Consider the following 20254-nt stretch of genomic DNA (forward strand, 5'->3'; position numbering starts at 1 on the left):
TTGGTGAGTTAGAAGTCGACAGCGTTTCCTGTTTTTGAGTTATTGTATGGACAGGATGGACTCGCTCACTGCATTTTACAGGGAGCGTGTCTCGGGTTTCAAAAGCCCAGCAGCAGTTAATATTGTATAACCACACACCAAACAGGACTTGTGATTTAAAACTTTATTTCTCTTGCAGGTTCTCAAATGGGACAGAACTGGTCGGTGTTTTAAAGCATTTGTTAAAAATCATGTGTTTTGGTTATCTTTGCTGTCCGCTCTCAGGGTTAGGGTTAGGGTTAGGCTCTCCGCCGCAGGAACGATTCAGCAGCTCTTTCAGCGCCTCGTTCACATCATTGTTAAACACGGTGGTGAAGTTGCAGTTGGGGTATCCGCCACTGCCTCCGTCTGCGGGAAATGAACCCACCACCTCCTGCAGCCACTTCAGCTCATTGCTGAGCTCCAGACACAGTGCATCAAAGTGGTTCTGTCTCTCGTGGTAGCGGTTGCTGATGGCGCCGAGGTTGGCGCTGAACGCTTGCATGTCATCCTGCAGGCTCCTCTTCAAGGCCTCCACCTTCCGGAAGTCATAGCGGATTTGCGAGAGCTCGTGGCGCACGCTTTCACTTTCTTCCTTGTACCAGGCCTCCTTTTCGTTGTATATGGACACCATGGCGTCGATGTCCTCCTGAAGAGAGTCATGGGCTGCTGCCAGACTGACAAAGGAGCCCTCCATCTGTTCGATGTCCTCCACCACCTGAGCGAAGCGCTCAAAGTTTATGTAGGTGTTGTTGGGGGGCATGCTTGAGTGGGACTTGATGGTGTACTCTCTCAGACGCGTGGTCTTCAGCTGGCGCCGCTCCCGTTTGTTGGACTCCGGGGTTTTATTTTCCTCCTTGTGTTCATTGGACTTCAAGGTGAGAAAAAAGGAAAGTCAGTAACTATTTAAATGTCCACTACAAACCACAAAGACATTATTTCATCACCCTTGATGAACGTAGAATAATGATGACTTTCTTTATTTGTGAGTCTGTTCATTTTAACAGTTAATCAGTTGAAAAAAATGTTGCGCTGAGAGAGACTGAAGGAAGAAGTGTCTCCTTCAGCTACAGTCAGAGAAAATCCTCCCTGTGGGGTTTTGTGGAGGAACAACAGTTGAGTTTTATTATCAATAAATAACAGTCTTTTGATTTAGTATGTTTCTGTCCTGAAATGCTCTTAATCCATCATCAACCCAGCGTCCACTAACTGTGCATCAGGTGGCAGCCATGCCGACGGGACGTTACGTAGGCAAAACCAAGTTACTTTTTCAGTTGATCTGGTCACATTTCACCAAAAACTTGAACAACTTTGTCTTGAACTACTTGAAACTTGAACTACTATGTCATGAATAAGCTACTATGCCGTTGTTTGAGGCTCTATCGAAATTTCGTTATTTATAACTGTTGTTACTATGACAATGACAATAAAGTATAAGTAAGTAAGTAACTTTCTCATCGCTGTCTGGCCTTTAATCTGACGAGTTACAAGATGACAATGTTTATTGTTTTCGACAAACACGTGGGGTCATACTCATCCAGGTAGCTCGCTAGGTGCATTCCAAGGCACTCATAAGTTTTCTTTTAAAAACAACAACAAATAGATGCTTCAGAATTCAAAGATATTGAACTGTTTCTGCCCATCAGTCCAATTCTAAATCACCAGTTCAAATTTACAGCTAGTGAAATATCAGTTACAGCCAGATTCTACAATTTGTAGAGAAATTATTAAAAGAAATATTTTTTTTTTTTCTCTGTGTTTTTTCTTAAAAATTCTATACAGGCCCTGTGGTCCATCAGACTGATGCATATGTGATGAAGGCCAGCAGGAGTCGCTGTGCATGTGGTAGTCAGTAACCTTACTCTGCAACAGCTAATAGGTCTCTGGCCACAGGGCCAGAGGCCCAGTGTCGTGGTCTGGTCATTCCCCCCGTCTGATCATCACCCCCGTGTGATCAGTTCCGCCCATCTGATCGTCCCTTCTTTTGATCAGCCCCCCTCTCTGATTGTCCCTTCGTCTGATTGGTCACCCCATCTGATCATCCCTTCTTTTGATCAGTCCCCCTCTCTGATTGTCCCTTCGTCTGATTGGTCACCCCGTCTGATCATCCCTTGATTCTGATCAGTCCCTGCATCTGATCATCCCTTCTTTTGAACCATTCCCCCACTCTTATTGTCCCTTCAGATCTTAGAAACATGGTGTCTAACCAGATCCTTACTCTGGATGGCATTACCCTGACCTCCAGTAATACTGTGAGAAATCTTGGAGTCATTTTTGATCAGGATATGTCCTTCAATGCGCATATTAAGCAAATATGTAGGACTGCTTTTTAACATTTGCACAATATCTCTAAAATTAGAAAGGTCTTGTCTCAGAATGATGCTGAAAAACTAATTCATGCATTTATTTCCTCTAGGCTGGACTATTGTAATTCATTATTATCAGGTTGTCCTAAAAGTTCCCTGAAAAGCCTTCAGTTAATTCAAAATGCTGCAGCTAGAGTACTGACGGGGACTAGAAGGAGAGAGCATATCTCACCCATATTGGCCTCTCTTCATTGGCTTCCTGTTAATTCTAGAATAGAATTTAAAATTCTTCTTCTTACTTATAAGGTTTTGAATAATCAGGTCCCATCTTATCTTAGGGACCTCGTAGTACCATATCACCCCAATAGAGCGCTTCGCTCTCAGACTGCAGGCTTACTTGTAGTTCGTAGGGTTTGTAAGAGTAGAATGGGAGGCAGAGCCTTCAGCTTTCAGGCTCCTCTCCTGTGGAACCAGCTCCCAATTCAGATCAGGGAGACAGACACCCTCTCTACTTTTAAGATTAGGCTTAAAACTTTCCTTTTTGCTAAAGCTTATAGTTAGGGCTGGATCAGGTGACCCTGAACCATCCCTTAGTTATGCTGCTATAGACTTAGACTGCTGGGGGGTTCCCATGATGCACTGAGTGTTTCTTTCTCTTTTTGCTCTGTATGCACCACTCTGCATTTAATCATTAGTGATTGATCTCTGCTCCCCTCCACAGCATGTCTTTTTCCTGATTCTCTCCCCTCAGCCCCAACCAGTCCCAGCAGAAGACTGCCCCTCCCTGAGCCTGGTTCTGCTGGAGGTTTCTTCCTGTTAAAAGGGAGTTTTTCCTTCCCACTGTTGCCAAGTGCTTGCTCACAGGGGGTCGTTTTGACCGTTGGGGTTTTTCTGTAATTATTGTATGGCCTTGCCTTACAATATAAAGCGCCTTGGGGCAACTGTTTGTTGTGATTGGGTGCTATATAAATAAAATTGATTTTGATTTTTTTTTTCTTTCTTTTGATCGGTCCCCTGTCTGATCGTCCCTTTGTCTGATCAGTCCCCCTTCTTCTTCTTCTTCTTCTCGTGTGTGCGTTCCCAGGTCTCCTGGGGGCTCCCCTACCATTCTGAGGGGGGAGCAGCACATTAGTGTTTTAGCTTTTCCTCGATCCGTGTAAGAGCTTTTGCAGTTTCTCTTAATTTGGTTGTATCTTCTTCAAAGATATCCTCCGTTGTTATTTTCGGGCATTCTTGCCTATTGACTTGCTGGCATTCCTCTAGTATATGTTTTTGAGTTTCCTCCTCAGCATTGCAGAACCTACAGGATACATTAGCATATTTATTCCTTTAGTTGCATTTTACTGCCAGCATTCTTGTTCTTGCCATCATGATGCTATGTGCTTCCATCCTGTTTAGTTTGTCCAGGTAGGGTTTCCTTTTTCCTACTTCCAACGTTTTTACATTTTCAATGTAATGTTTTACCTTTGATTTGATCTCTCCTTGTTCTTTGATATTCTTCTTTAGCTGTTCGCCTATTTTCCTTTTTATATCTCCTTTGCTTGTTTGATCCGTTATCTGCAGTTTTTCCTTAATCCTGTTGACTTCCCTTTTCCATGGTTTACTATTGTTGTATTATTCTTTTCATTAGGTCTGATCCTACTGTATTTATCCTTTTTTGGAAGTTGATCTTGTTTTTTTGTATTATATGGTCTATATCCCAGAGCCCTGTTTCCGCATACATGATTTCTCTCGGTGTTGTTGTTGGTAGTATTAGGAGCCGTTTTAATATATTGTCCAAGATTTGGTTCCTCATTTTCCCCTCCTTTTTTGTTGTTACCACTGACTCTCCTGCATACACAATTATTGGGATTATGCATGATTCCACTAGTTGCCAGATAACTCTCATCTCTATTCCTCTTAGGTCCGGGCTTCCTGCTATTTGTAGGATGGTTTGTAAGGCTCCTTCTGCTTTTTTTTTTTTGCTTCTTCTATTTGGTCGGCCTGGTTGTAGTTATTGTTGATTATTTTCCCTAGGTATTTGTAATTTACACATTTTTCCAGTTTTTTGGGTCCTATAGAAATTTGTATCATCTTTTGGTTTCCCTATCATCATAACTTCACTTTTTTCTTCCCCAAATTCTATGTGGTACCTATTTGCCAGATCATTTGTTATATTTAGCATTATTTGCATTTCCTTGGCCGTCTCTGCTATGAGGGCTATGTCGTCCATCCATAGTAGGCATCCTATTTTTTTCCCTGTACCTGTCTCTATTCCAAGGTTGCTATTCAGGATCTCTTTGCCTATTTCGTCTATTAGTAGTGCGTACATTATGACTGACAGGACTCCTCCTTGTCTAATGCTGTCTTTGATCTGTATTTGTCTTGTAAGTCCATATCTGGTCATTATTGAGGCTTTCAGGTTTTCGTTGAGCTCCTTTATTTTTACCCATATTTTATCTCTTAGTCCATTTTTGTAGAGCGTGTACATCAGAGCATCTGCCCAGGCTTTATCATATGCTTTGGTCACATCCAGGAACGTTATGTATCTTGGTTTTTTGTTGTCAATCAGGTGGTTTAATAGTAAGATATGGTCTGCAGTTCCTATGTTTTCCTTACCACCTCCCTGTAGTTCACTAATTTGTATCAGGGGTTTTATTCTATGATGTAGGATTCTTTCATAAAATTTCCCTATGTTGCTGCTGAGGGTAATTCCCCATTCACTGGCACATTTGTCTTTTTTTCCTTTACCTTTGTATATACTTACAATGTGGCCGTTCCTCCATTCATCAGGGATTTTGTTTGTATGTGCCGTTTGATTAAACATTGTACAATATATTTTCATAGTGCCATTTGTTGCATTTATGAATATTTTGTTTGGTATGTTGTCTGGTCCCGTTGCCTTTTTCCGTTTTAGTTTCCTCTTTACCCGCAGCATCTCTTTGAGGTCTTAGTTGGTTTGTAACTCTCTCAACCTCTGCCGATATTCTATTGGTCCATGCCTCATACTCCGGTTTACCTTCTCTTGTTCGGTATAGGTCCTCATAGTAGTTTGCTATGTAGGATTTGATTTCTTCCTCATCAGTGATTTCTCTATTGTCCTGTGTGATGTAGTTGTATTCTGCCTGTCCCTTCTTGGCTAACTTTTTCCTCATTTTCCATATCTCATTTCTTGGGTCTCTGCTGGTAATAATTTTGTTCAGGTTCTCTTGAATTTCTTTTTTATATTTTTCATCCGTTGCCTTTCTTAATTTCCTTTGTGCCTCGTAGTAGCTCTCTAGAGCTTCCTTTTTTCCTCTTTGCCGGCCTTCTGGAAAATTTTCCTTTTCTCTCTCACTTTCTCCCGCAGGCCTTTTGTTTCTGGGTCTTTTCTTCTTTTCTGTTGGTTTATGCTTATTGTTCTCTGTCCTATTGTCTCTTTTAGGGCTTCCTTTATTACTGTTTCATATTCTTTGTATTCACTAGGTTTTTTATTTGTAATTTTTTTGGACAGTACTTTGTTGTATTCCTTCCAACCTTCTTCATTTTCTAGGTTCCATCTTTTAATTATTTTTGTTCTTCTGCTGGTCTCTGGTATTTGGATGCAAGCTGCTATCGTGTTGTGATCTGACTCCCCATGTTTACTTTTGGGTCTGAGGGTTCCTGCTTCATCAACCTCTACTCTTGTTATTCTTTGTTCCATTTCTTCACATGCTATTATGTAGTCTATTACAGATTTTTCATCGTTGTGTCTGTTCTCTCTTGTCCACAGGCCTGTTTCAGATTTGAGGTTAATTGCCTTGCAGTCTGCTTCTTTTAGTAGGTTTTTTTAGGATTCTCCCATTTCTACTTTCTTTTTGTTGGTATTGTCCTGCTCTAATTTCCAGTTTTGCATTGAAGTCTCCTGCTAGTAGTACATTTCCTTCCTGTTTGTAGCATTGGATTTGTGTTCTGATTATGGCGTACTGCCTTTCCACCTCATCCTTATAGCATGTCTCTTGTGGTCCGTAGTAGCATCCTATGAAGTCTGGTTTATGTTTTGGGTTTTCTATTTTTAGCCAGAGTATTTCCATTGTGCTGTCTTCTAGGTTTTCTTGGGCTGTTGTGTGCTTTGCTATTTCATTCGTTATAGCAATTGCTATGCCTCCTCCCGTTCTGTTTAGTCTTTGCTTGGAGTACCATGTGTAGTTGGGTATTATTGGTGGCTCTCCTTTTGTTTCTGTTACTATTACTATATATGTGTTGTTAGTTCGTATTATCTCAGATAAGCTGTGTATTTTCCCTCTAATGCCGTTGATGTTTGTGTATATGATGTTTACCTTCCCTTGGTTATGCTTTTTTTTTCCCCTCTTTTGTGTTTGGTTCTTTTCTCTGTTATTGTTCCTATCCATGGTATCGTATATTTTTGTACTTCATTATTGAATGTTACTTTCTTTTCGTATTTCTTTCTCCAAGTCTTTTTATTCTTTTTTCAGGGCTCTGGATGTTGTCCTATTTAATTTTTTTCGATGTTTATCCTGTTTGGTGTCCTTTCATTTTCCTCATATCTTGATGTGCCTCGTTGTCTGGTCATTTTCCTTGTCCATGTTTGTTCTTCTCTGTTTGGTGTTTGGTCTTGGACGTGTTTGTAGAAACATCTAGTGCCTTTGTTGCATATACCTTTTATGTAGTAGCGGCATACCACATCCTTTGCTTGCTCTCTTCTGTCTCTGTTTCTCTCCGTCGATTCATTTTTTTCTTCAATTATTGCCCTCAACTCTTTTTCTGCCTTTTCAGTGCTCCTTTGTTCTCCTCGGATTTTGTTTTTTCGTGATCTGCTATGATTTTGACTTTGTGTTTCTTTTCCATGTCTTGTATCCTCCATCCATTTTTCCCAATTATTTGCAGTACATCCTCGCTTTGGTTGGTTGTCAGCCTAATTGTACGTTCGCAATCCTCTCTTTTCTGCAGCTTCCTTCCTTGAGCAGCCTCTACACATTTGACTATGTGATTGGCGTATTCAGCTGCAACTTCTTTGGTCAGGTGGAGGTCATCGTCGAGTAGGTCCTCTGTAGGCGTTCTGCTTACCACCGCTGGTGTCCTTATTATATTCATGTCGCTTGGTATGTATCTTGTCAAGTGGGAATTGAACTTCTCTCGTTCAGATTTACCTGTCCTTCTCCCTATCGGGAGAATTTCTACAACATAAACGCAACACTTTTGTTTTTGCTCCCATTTTGTATGAGGTGAACTCAAAGATCTAAAACTTTTTCCATATACACAATATCACCATTTCCCTCAAATATTGTTCACAAACCAGTCTAAATCTGTGATAGTGAGCACTTCTCCTTTGCTGAGATAATCCATCCCACCTCACAGGTGTGCCATATCAAGATGCTGATTAGACACCATGATTAGTGCACAGGTGTGCCTTAGACTGCCCACAATAAAAGGCCACTCTGAAAGGTGCAGTTTTATCACACAGCACAATGCCACAGATGTTGCAAGATTTGAGGGAGCGTGCAATTGGCATGCTGACAGCAGGAATGTCAACCAGAGCTGTTGCTCGTGTATTGAATGTTCATTTTTCTACCATAAGCCGTCTCCAAAGGCGTTTCAGAGAATTTGGCAGTACATCCAACCAGCCTCACAACTGCAGACCACGTGTAACCACACCAGCCCAGGACCTCCACATCCAGCATGTTCACCTCCAAGACTGTCTGAGACCAGCCACTCGGACAGCTGCTGAAACAATCGGTTTGCATAACCAAAGAATTTCTGCACAAACTGTCAGAAACCGTCTCAGGGAAGCTCATCTGCATGCTCGTCGTCCTCATCGGGGTCTCGACCTGACTCCAGTTCGTCGTCGCAACTTCGCACAGCCATTGAAGAGGAGTGGACCAACATTCCACAGGCCACAATTGACAACCTGATCAACTCTATGCGAAGGAGATGTGTTGCACTGCATGAGGCATATGGTGGTCACACCAGATACTGACTGGTATCCCCCCACCAATAACACAAAACTGCACCTTTCAGAGTGGCCTTTTATTGTGGGCAGTCTAAGGCACACCTGTGCACTATTCATGGTGTCTAATCAGCATCTTGATATGGCACACCTGTGAGGTGGGATGGATTATCTCAGCAAAGGAGAAGTGCTCACTATCACAGATTTAGACTGGTTTGTGAACAATATTTGAGGGAAATGGTGATATTGTGTATGTGGAAAAAGTTTTAGATCTTTGAGTTCATCTCATACAAAATGGGAGCAAAACCAAAAGCGTTGCGTTTATGTTTTTGTTGAGTATATAATGCAGTTTCTTGGTTTGTCTTTCCTTTTAGTTCTTCCAGTAGGTGTATGTATTCTGTTGCTTCTCTTTTTCCATACAGTCCGTCCTTTATGTTGTTTGTTCCCAGGAGGACGACCAGTTTATCAAATTCCTCTATCTTTTCTCTGTATCCTCCTCAGATCCTCCGTTTTGTAAATGGTGGTTTCAGCATGCCATTCTTTGCAGTCTGCTTCTAACAGGTGCTGGACTATGTGCCTTCTGTTAGAGTCCGCTATCAAAAGTTTTTTTTTCCAGTTTCTTTGATGTTGTCTCTTGATCTGATGTTATTGCCGATTTCTTGTTAAATTGTTTTAACAGGTCTTTGTTAACTTCCTCAAGCTCATCGCAGTATTTTTCTAATCTCACTTTTTCCTTTTTATTCTCTTTTAGGTCTTTTTCTACCTGGTGGATGGTCCTCTCATTTTCTCTCAATTTATCTTTGAGGGTGGTGTTTTCTTACTGAGTAACGCGTTACTCTAATCTAACCACTTTTTTTGTAACGAGTAATCTAACGCGTTAATCTTTCCAAATGAGTAATCAGATTAAAGTTACTTCTCCAAGTCACTGTGCGTTACTATTATTTTTGCTTTGTGGGTCGACAGCAGCATTGAACTTGGTCCGTGGGCAGGAGGTCGGGGTTCGACTGAACTGCCCACTTTAAGCGAGCTGTGAGCTTTTCATCAGCTACGACTCGTCCTCACCTCTTAAAGTGCGGTGAAAACAGCACACCTGCACTGAGCTTTACAAAGTCATTTTTATACTTTTTTTTCCTCCTTTATTTAGAATTCTGAGCTGAGCCGCTCTGTATCGTCTCGTTAAAAACAGCTGATCCTCTGCGACGTGTCAACAACTAACACTATTTTCCACTCAAATGCACCTAAACTCTCTTTCTGAGGACCACATGATGTGAAAACACAATAAAACTTTCTGACCTGTAAATCTGGTCATGTTTTCTGCATAAATAAATGTTATCCATTCTTTGTGCTCAAACGCCAAAGCAGGGGCGAATCCAGATGGAATGGGGGCGTGGGGCAAGGATGTGCCCCCACAACACCCCTAGATTAAAGGTCCAGTTTTGAAGCCTTTTTTTACAACAACTACTAATACTACTTATAATAATAATAATTTTGACAAAGTAAAATGTTTAGAGAGAATTTAAATGTTAGAAAAATGATAGAAAGAATTTAGTAGTTACATTTATAAACAATGTAGGTTAGAAGTTTTACTGTTACAGTGCTGTCAACAGTTAAATATGAGGTCAAGAAAGAGGTCTTTATTTTACTTTTTATAAAATAAGTATTTATTTTCATTGAAGTCAAGAAAGGGTGACTATAAAGTGAGTTTTGGCAAAACAAGTATCATTGTCATGTTGAGGTGGCAGAGGGTTGTTGTTGGCAGCTGGGGAAAGTAACTAAAAAAGTAACTAGTAATCTAACTTAGTTACTTTTACAATTGAGTAATCAGTAAAGTAACTAAGTTACTTTTTCAAGGAGTAATCAGTAATCAGTAATTGGATTACATTTTCAAAGTAACTGTGGCAACACTGATCATTTCTTCTTGCTGTTTAAGTTGGTGTTCTTTGTCGCTTAACCTATTTTCCCACTCTATAAGTTTTGTTTCTTTGTGTAGCAGTGTTTCCATATTAGCCTGGGCTAGGTGTTGCCGCTGGTCTGTGTTTTTCCCTATCTTTTTTGCTTCCCTTTTTCTACCATCTTGTGTACTTCTCTCTTCTTTTTTCCTTCACTAAATGCTTTGTAGTCGAGGGTATGGTGTCTCCTTAGTTCTCTCCTGTTGAGGGAGGTTGTTGTTCCTATTTCTTCCTTGCTTATTCCCTCAGTGTCTACATCAGTGGTTTCTGTTGGCCCACTGTCATTGGCTATCTCGTCCTGGCTAAGCCCAGCCTCTTCATAATCCAAGTCTGTGTCTTCAAGTTCAGGTTCCGTATTTAGTTTGACTTTTTTGGCTGGTTGTTTGTCATTGTCTATATCCACGCTGTCCTCGTTTGATTTTTCCTGCATCAGATCTTCATATTTTTTTTTACTTGCTGCCATATTTGTTTGGAGGTCGCCGAGTCGTCTCCGTTCTTTGCCTTGTTTATCCGTTTTCTGTTCGTTGTCGGGGGGCTGTTCGTGGTCAGAATGGTCCAGTGGCTCTTGGTTTGTGTTGTATGATGGGTCTATGGTTGAAAAAGTTGGCTTGTCTGCTGTTTTTGGTGTTTTTCCGCAGTTGTCGTGAAGAATGCGTCATGTAACACCAGGGTCGTCTCCCAACCAGAGTTAGCATGCTACTGTTTCCTTTAATGCTGGTCAGCTGCAGTATCCGCTGCTAGTTGCAATTTGTAAGCACAGTCACCAAAAGCCAACAAAGAAAGCAAGCTGGCTGCTGGGCTCTTTCGAGCTAAATAAACACACAGTTTAGTAGTTAGGATCACTATCTTCCCTAACATTGCTAGCAATTTTTTTTTTTTTTTTACCCGAGTTAAGCTAACTAGCTCGAAGTGATAGCTGCTTGGCCTCACGCTGCTTCCAGCAGCACCCTGTAGAGGCAGCAGAAGGATTACCGATATCACTAAACAGCTGGATCATCCCTTCTTTTGACCGGTCCCCCCGTCTGATCATCCCTTCTTTTGACCGGTCCCCCCGTCTGATCATCCCTTCTTTTGACCGGTCCCCCCCGTCTGATCGTCCCTTCTTTTGATCGGTCCCCCCATCTGATCGTCCCTTCTTTTGATTGGTCCCCCGTCTGATTGGTCCCCCCATCTGATCATCCCTTCTTTTGATCGGTCCCCCATCTGATCGGTCCCCCATCTGATCATCCCTTCTTTTGATTGGTCACCCGTCTGATGAGTCCCCCGTCTGATGGGTCCCCTGTCTGAACATCCCTTCTTTTGATCGGTCCCCCGTCTGATCGTCCCTTCTTTTGATTGGTCCCCCGTCTGATCGGTCCCCCATCTGATTGTCCCTTCTTTTGATCGGTCCCCCATCTGATTGTCCCTTCTTTTGATCGGTCCCCCGTCTGATCGGCCCTTCTTTTGATCGGTCCCCCGTCTGATCGGTCCCCCATCTGATCGTGACTTCTTTTGATCGGTCCCCTGTCTGATCGTCCCTTCTTTTGGTCGGTCCCCGTCTGATCGTCCCTTCTTTTGATTGATCCCCCGTCTGATCTGTCCCCCGTCTGATCATCCCTTCTTTTCATTGGTCCCCCGTCTGATCTGTCCCCCGTCTGATCATCCCTTCTTTTCATTGGTCCCCCGTCTGATGGGTCCCCCGTCTGATCGTCCCTTCTTTTGATCGGTCCCCCCGTCTGATCGTCCCTTCTTTTGATTGGTCCCCCCGTCTGATCATCCCTTCTTTTCATTGATCCCCCGTCTGATCATCCCTTCTTTTGATTGGTCCCCCGTCTGATGGGTCCCCCGTCTGATCGTCCCCCCGTCTGATCGTCCCTTCTTTTGATCCGTCCCCCCGTCTGATCGTCCCTTCTTTTGATCGGCCCCCCCTGTCTGATCATCCCTTCTTTTGATTGGTCCCCCGTCTGATGGGTCCCCCATCTGATCATCCCTTCTTTTTATTGATCCCCCGTCTGATCATCCCTTCTTTTGATCGGCCCCCCGTCTGATCATCCCTTCGTTTGATCGGTCCCCCCGTCTGATTGTCCCTTCGTTTGATCAGTCCCCCGTCTGATTGTCCCTTCTTTTGATCGGTCCCCCCGTCTGATCGTCTCTTCTTTTGATTGGTCCCCCGTCTGATCGATCCCCTGTCTGATCATCCCTTCGTCTGATCAGTCCCCCTGTGTGATCGGTCCCCCTCTCTGATTGTTCCTTCGTCTGATCAGTCCCCCGTGTGATCGGTCCCCCTCTCTGATTGTCCCTTCGTCTGATCAGTCCCCCGTGTGATCGGTCCCCCTCTCTGATTGTCCCTTCGTCTGATCAGTCCCCCGTCTGATCAGTCCCCCTCTCTGATTGTCCCTTCGTCTGATCAGTCATTCTTTTGATCAGTCCCCGTGTCTGATTGTCCCTTCGTCTGATCAGTCATTCTTTTGATCAGTCCCCGTGTCTGATTGTCCCTTTGTCTGATCAGTCATTCTTTTGATCAGTCCCTGTGTCTGATTGTCCCCCCGTCTGATCATCCCTGTCTCGGGTCAACGTGTTCAGGCTTTATAAAAATTATGTTTGTTTGTTTTTTAACTATACCTTGATCCACGGATGATTAAGAGCATCTTGGATTGTTAATCTTTTCCTGTCAAAGAAAAAAGAAGAACAAATATGTTCTCATTAAAACAGACATGAATGTTGTTGTGAGGAACACGGCTGAGATCTTACTGCTTGTCCTTCTCCAGCAACTGGCGGATGAACTTCTTGGCCAGCTCGCTGGTATGACAAAAGAACTCCTCATCAAACTCATAATTTACAGCTGAAATGTTGGCCAGAGTGTCTTGCTTTGTCTCCCCCAAGAACGGCGAAGCACCACTGAGCCTGAAACACATCATGAAAGAAAAAGGCAGTTGGTCATCACCGTGTGAAGGGACGTAGCACAGCCGACAACCTGATTCACTTGCAGGATGTAGGTGATAACACCGATGCTCCACATGTCCGCTTCCAATCCCAGCGGCTCATAGTTAACAATCTCTGGAGCTAAAAAAAAAAGGCAAAGTACAAAAATTAAAGCAGATCTGAAAATATGTGTTTATGATGTCAAGCAGTACATTGGTTCTACAACGTCGTCTCAACCTCAACTCAGTGTAATCAACGTTTTTTCTACTGTTAGATGGATTTTAAAAGTTTTTCTGTTGACCGATATTTAAACTTCCTTTATACCTCATTTTTATCTTGTTACTGCTGGCATAAACACTTAAAGTGACGATCTCCGGTAAATGAAATCCCAAAATGAGCTGACTATTCTGAATAACTAAAGAATATTTATGTAATGTTTTTTTTTTTTTTTTGTTCCATATGTTCTGAGATATTAAATTTTAAACATGGGGAAATTAGCTTGATTTCACTTGCCGCTAATAAACCCTCAGAAATGTTCGCCTGTGAGAAACGTTGATTTTGGTGATGTCATCTTTGGGACCGCCCCCACAGAGCCATTTGTCATTTTCATTGAAACAAATGGGCTAAACTGAATTTTTTCAGCTTGAAATCTGTGATTTTTATGTTCTGCCTCTCCCAAAATGGTAGAACGGGATGTGGGTTTATTTTATTTATTTTTTTACCACTCTCACAGAGATGAAACGTCTCTCCCATGCTCCACAGAGAGACGGTGAGTCATGGAGAAAAAATAATTTTACCTGTGTGTTTATAAGTGTGACCATGAAGATTCTGAGAGAAAGTGGCGAGAGTGATGATGACTGTTGTAATCTCTTTTCAAACACTTATTATATTGTGCTTTTCTGGTGTCCCAACTCACTTTTTCAGGCCTGCTTTTGCAGACGGCTTGTTTTTCTTGTTCAATTTGGCAACACTGCTTGATACACAGTGTCACTGTGGGTTTTTTTTACATCACGTTATGTTTTATATCTGATTGTATCTGCATCTTAAAGCTGAGTGGCATCTCTGCAAACACCCACTGTTTAAAAAAAATCTAATGTGACGCAGAAATCAGAATACAGCAAACTGTCGAGATATTTAGACTTTTTGCTGGTGCACAAGTTGTGTTGTAATTGACTCTAGGAACTAAAACGGAGTCGGTCAGCTTTGTAGAGTTCACCTTTTTTTTTTTGTTTTAAAGGAGAGTGAATGCAATACGCTTCCGTAGAGAAGACATTTTTTTAAAGCTCATTTCAATGAGACTTCCACGATTAAAAAAAAATATAGTCAAAGCAGCTGAAAACTGTTAAAGTCATCTTACCTACAAACTCAGGAGTCCCAAAGATGTTTTTGAACTCAACCCCAGATTCAATCTTGTGAGCGAGACCGAAATCAATGAGTTTGATTCTGGGCAGCGGCACGTTCTTGTCCAGTAACATGATGTTTTCAGGCTGCAACAGGACACAAACATTTAATGACAACTGATTCATCCACGGGATGGAAAACGATGTCCCGTCTCATCTCATGAAATAATAATAATAATAAACCATTAAAAACACAATTTATCTGACATTAAAATAAGAGAAACCCACTGGGGTTTTTTTTACTATACAGTTATTGTCCCAGAGAACTGTATTTGAGAGCAGATATTATTTGAACTAAACATAGGCGCTGATCTTATCATGTTTGGGGAACAGCTCCCTAGAGACCAACCCCCCCCCAAAAAATAAAAACCCACACAGGCACAAACATTTCTGTATCGCTTTCCAAATTTTAGCCATTTAATCACTTATTTGACAAAGTGAAGGACAAGCAACAGAGAGGTCAGGGACACGCCACAAAGGTCGATCGGGTCAGACGCACAACAGACTCGTGAAATAAATAACAGACACTTTGGCTCTTCTAACAGCATGCTGAGGTGTTTGTCATTTCTGCCACAGGCACAAAAAAGAACATTATCATGTTGTGTGCACGTGTGTGTTTATGTTCATGAGAAGATCCGCCATCTTCAGACACTCAGGCATTTTAAGAGTCAAAAAGTACACGATGGCTTGTGCAACAACTCATAAGGAGGTGGATGATGCTGATGGGATGTTGTGCAGCACCTTCTGTGGGAAAGCCTGCCGAGCTAACATCGGACGCATCTGCCACGAGAGTCGCTGCTCAGCCAGGACCTGCCAGAGTAACTGACGAAAACTGCCAGACTACGAGACCACTGCTGTAGGACTGTCTCAAAGACCAAAAAAGCCAGAAGGAGACGAGGAAGGTGTACGAGTGTGACAGTTCAGGAAGGTTGATGATCGATCCTGAATTCAATGATGTAATGGATTCAGGATGATGGAGTTAAATGTAGTTAGTTTTAATTTAATTTTCTCCTTTTGCCATATTGATTTGTCTTTGTTTTTATTCTTTTCATACGTCAAGGTTGGCAGGCTTATTGGGTGATATAGATTTGGGTCCATAAGTATTCGGACATCCCCTGGCCCATCCTTGTATTCATAATGAATTGGCTGCAGTGGTTACTGTTTCTAAGCAACAGGCCAGTCACCTTTTGAGACAAGTGGACATGCATACCCACAAACAGGACACCTCATACATACATCGTCATTCTTCAACAGTTTATGTGGGATCGGGTCACGGGGCAGCACTTCATGAATCAAAAAACATTCCCACTATGCCAACATTTCTATTTAAATGAACAATTGCAAAGTATGGTGCTAAAAGATGCTAACACAGAGCCTGCTAAACCACTGCTTCTCACAAATTTCAAAACTGAATATACAGTAGTTTTTACAAAGCTACTGACAGATATTTTGCAGATCCACTCAGTGACTCAATTATGCCGAAAAGCAGGTAAAAAGATAAATGATGACATTATTTCAGTGCTGCAAATATGTTCACCACCATATCTATAAGAAATGACTTTTTTAGTTATAATTAATAGACTAAAACAATCACTTATTAATGGTTGGCTGCTGACCTCAGGTCCTATGTTCATTTATTTGCTATTTTTCATTGTTATCTCATGTCATTGAATGTTTGTTGGATGTGCAATAAAATACACAAAATTGCCAAATCTGGTGTCATTCATTGTTTTGTTGCATGATATTTTTTAAGAAAAAAAATACAATAGTTCTGCAGAATGACATGAGAGGAACAAAACGTGTGACTAAATCCGTACAGATTTACAATAAAAAAAAAACAAAAACAATACATGGAATATCGCATTTTGTGGGGGTTTACCTTGAGGTCAAAGTGGGCTATCTTTCTGGAGTGGAGGTAGTTCACCCCTTCAAGGATTTGTTTGATGAACTGAGTCGCCTCTTCTTCACTCAAAGACTCTTTTTGGGCCAGAAAATCAAACAGCTCACCCCCAGAAACCCTGTAACACAGAAACATATCAACCAGCTTCTTAATAATAATAAAAACTGAAGCCGTAAACTGGAAAATCCCCCAATGAGCTCAGAAATCCTGCACCACATGACCTCACGACCTAAACAGTGGCGTCATCCATTACCATGAGGACACTTGGAATCAGCTGGAGGTGGAATAAAACTTTTTTTAGGTGCCTTGTTCAAGTAACAGTCTCTGTGAGCCGAAATGTGGTTTTACACGTGCTGACCCCACAACGTAAATTAATATGCAAACAGGTTGCTGTTGCTATGGTGATTGTTACCCTCAATGGGAGTGTTGGCCAAAGGACCTTTGAGATATAGTGGCACAGGTTTGGATGGATGGACGGCACACTCGTCTATACTTTGGTCGGGTGGGAGATAAGAATCAGAGAAGCAGCCTGACATCAAAATGAGCCTTTACAGGTCATTAAACAAATATTTGCTTGAACTGTCAGAAATTCAGTTACAGTTGAATCAGATCTGATGTATGTTCCAAACTGGGCACCTCCAACAACCAGGAAGGGCTGCTAAAAGTCATGTGTGCAAAAATCCAGTAGAGGGCACCAAATGTCCACATCAAAATTTGTGCGATGAAATTTACATGTTTTATCGTATTAAATTGGCAGCGTGCTCATATTCAAAATAGCTATATTATGATGCTGATGTCAGCAGGGGCACCTTTGCTGCAGCTTAAGACAAGACAGTCTTTTTTAATGCCAGTTGGAATGAATTTAAGATTTTTAAAAAATGGCTGAGGGTTACTGACAAATTTGCCCAAGTATTTACTGTAACGTAGAATATGGTGGCTGGTTTAAGCCACGCTGCAAAAATCTTCCATGAAAAGCCAATTTTCTTGACATTCATACTTCCCCGTGTCATCACACGCCAAGCGAGATGAGAGGGTCTGTGCTCTCAGCGAAGCCGGAAAGAAACAAAGGAGGGTCGGTGCTTCTGCTGTCTTGTTTTGCAGTTTTATGAGCTGCTTTTACTGAATGATTTCCAAAAAAAAAAGATACTGCCATTCACCTTGATATTTTTAAGTGTAATGTCAGAAGAAAACGTGAATAACTACACTCTATGTCTTGGCATTTTTAAGACTGATTTTAGACATTTTAATTCCAATCAATCAATCAACTTTCAATCAACTTTTTTCTTATATAGCGCCAAATCACAACAAACAGTTGCCCCAAGGCGCTAATCAACCAATCAAGACCTTATTTTTACATGAACAAATTCAATGTCTTTTAAGACTTTGAAGAACTGGCAGGAACAATATTTTAACATCATAACAACTATGAAGGAAACCAAACAAACGCTCGCTCAAGAATTTGCTGCACAGCTGAAAAACATTCACTGTTTATCTGTAAAAAGCAGAATTCTATATCTCTCAACATTCTGCCAAACTCTCAGCACGAAGAAAGAACCGTGTGTGTTTTCTCACTTTCACAACAGACAAAAAGATCATTATTTACAGAAATAAAAGTTTTCTGGCCAGGATCTGATGACCTCTGTGTCATTTTGGGGAATTGTGCCTGCAACCACTCTGTTTTATCTGCGATCGTGTTCTGAAAGATGTCAAATAAAAATGTGTCCAAATTGAAGGACAGAGATCACGAGTCAAATTATGTCAAGACACCAGTAAAATTAATTTATATTACATTTTTTTTTCTTTATTATTGTTGTGAGTTTGCAGCCTGATCACCAATAAACAGTTGAAGTGAGTGAGTGAGTGAATGAGTGAATGAGTGAGTGAGTGAATGAGTGAGTGAGTGAGCGAGTGAATGAGTTGTTTTCATGATTTGTGACCTCTGGCTTGGGTGGCATCTCTGTAAGGAATTCCTCCTTTGTGAACACAAAGACTTGCATAGGAGAGCAGTTGGACCTTTGTGATGTCACAAGGCCAGATTGCTCACTGGCAAAGTGGCTTTGGCTGCGTTTTTACTCCGCCTACGTGTTTGAAGCGACAGCTGGTTCTCCAGCAGCACTCACAGCTCCAGGATGAGCACCACGTCCGTGCGGTTCTCGAAGACGTCGTGCAGCGTGACGATGTTCGGGTGCTGAACCTGCTGCAGGATGTTCACCTCCCGCTCGATCTCCTCGCGACGCACTCCACGGGAGCTGGCCATGCTCTGGCGCTTCTTGATGAATTTGGCAGCAAACTCCTGAGCTGTACTTTTCTCTCTGCACTGTTTGACGATGGCGAACTGCCCACTGCAGCAGAGAGGAGGAAGCACGTTTGAAGGAGGAGGTACGAGCGGTGCACCTTTACGTTAGGAACCAACACAACAAATACAAAAATATGGACGAGTTTCTGAAGATACAGAAAGAAGAACTTCATTTATATCTCACTTTCAATTCAAAGCACTTTATAATGATGTCTCACATTCATCCATTCCCCAACCCAGTCTCACAAGGTTTTTCGTGCTCCCGTCACGAAATGAGTTAAATTTTCATGATGGGTTTTTTTTAATTATTATCTTACGATTACTAACGCTAAAGCCCCCCCAGCACCTTTAATTTCCTGCACCCCTCACGGACATGCCGTGAGATATGGTAGACACTCACTCACACGCTGATGTTAACATGTTGTCATCTAAGGCGCACACCGGGAGCAACTCTGGGACGAAGGACCTTCCCCAAAGGACTTCAATGGTTTCCAATCTGGCGTGGATTCTAAGTCTGCTGGTCTAAGAGCCTTCTCTTATCGTGCACTGGCTCTATGGAACAGTCTCCCTGAGGCAGTCAGATTCCGTGCACATTTTTAAGTCAAGACTAAAAACGTATTTTTAGTCCCTTTCTTATGAATAGCTTTTATTTTTTATTTTTTAATCTGTTTTATTCTTTTACTTGTGTCTTTTAATCCAGGGGCGTAGCACAAAATTCTGGGCCCTAGGTACTAGGACCTCCCCCCCCCCCCCCCACACACACACACACTGTTATGTTCTTTTTTATTAACGCAAACACCAAATTTCTAATGCGTAGTCAAACCAGGTCTAAATCATGTATACGAGGTCTGTTAGAAAAGTATCAGACCTTTTTATTTTTTGCAAAAACCATATGGATTTGAATCACGTGTGATTGCATCAGCCAAGCTTGAACCTTCGTGCGCATGCATGAGTTTTTTCACGCCTGTCGGTTGCGTCATTCGCCTGTGAGCAGGCTTTGTGTGAGCACTGGTCCACCCCTCTCGTCAGATTTTTATTGCGAATAAATGTCTGAAGGATTTGGAGCTTTGCTGCATCAAATTTTTCCAGAAACTGTGAGAGACCTCCAGGTGGACACCATTCGGAAAATTTAGATGACTTTCAGCGACGATTTTATTGGGATTACACAGATTAAGGAGTGCTCCAGCCGGTTTAAAGACCGCCCACAGCGTCTCCGCTCCTCTTTCCTTGAAAAAACTCCTGTAACAGTGGAATGTGCCGTTCATTTCTAAACTGGACGCTGTGTTGATCCGGGACGTCGTCTGACTAGCACAGAAATTGCGGAAGACGTGGACATCAGCACTTTTTCGGCACATTGAGACAGACATGCGGAGGAATTCCGCGCGTCGGGACGTTTCCGCATGGCGCAAAGCAACGCCGTGATGAAGCCTCACAGGACATGTTCTGGCATGTCCAGCTCATGCACAATTTCTCGGATAGTCACACAACTGTCAACACACAAAGCCACCGAAAACCATCTGAGCCATCTGAAAGCCGTCCTGTGAGACCAACACAGAGGTGGTGTTGTGCCGCGCCATGA

At 42.1% G+C, this 20254-nt stretch overlaps 1 protein-coding gene across 2 annotated transcripts in view; it reads right to left on the bottom strand.

Moving 5' to 3' along the window:
* Positions 1–200: 200 nt before the first annotated feature.
* Positions 201–20254, bottom strand: part of dapk2a (death-associated protein kinase 2a) — a 57672-nt gene continuing 37618 nt past the window's right edge. The window contains exons 3-9 of one of the 2 annotated variants that reach the window (XM_034183270.1): positions 18500–18721; positions 16359–16497; positions 14437–14566; positions 13145–13220; positions 12909–13061; positions 12780–12825; positions 201–889 (exon numbers count right to left, since the gene is read on the bottom strand). In XM_034183270.1, coding sequence (XP_034039161.1) covers positions 242–889; positions 12780–12825; positions 12909–13061; positions 13145–13220; positions 14437–14566; positions 16359–16497; positions 18500–18721 — 1414 coding nt within the window. In that variant the 3' untranslated portion in view covers positions 201–241. The remainder of the gene's footprint in view (positions 890–12779; positions 12826–12908; positions 13062–13144; positions 13221–14436; positions 14567–16358; positions 16498–18499; positions 18722–20254) is intronic. The other variant, XM_034183261.1, reaches the window with a different exon arrangement.

The sequence above is a fragment of the Thalassophryne amazonica genome, chromosome 2 (genome assembly GCF_902500255.1).
Source record: "Thalassophryne amazonica chromosome 2, fThaAma1.1, whole genome shotgun sequence".
In the NCBI taxonomy this organism is placed as follows: Eukaryota; Metazoa; Chordata; class Actinopteri; order Batrachoidiformes; family Batrachoididae; genus Thalassophryne; species Thalassophryne amazonica.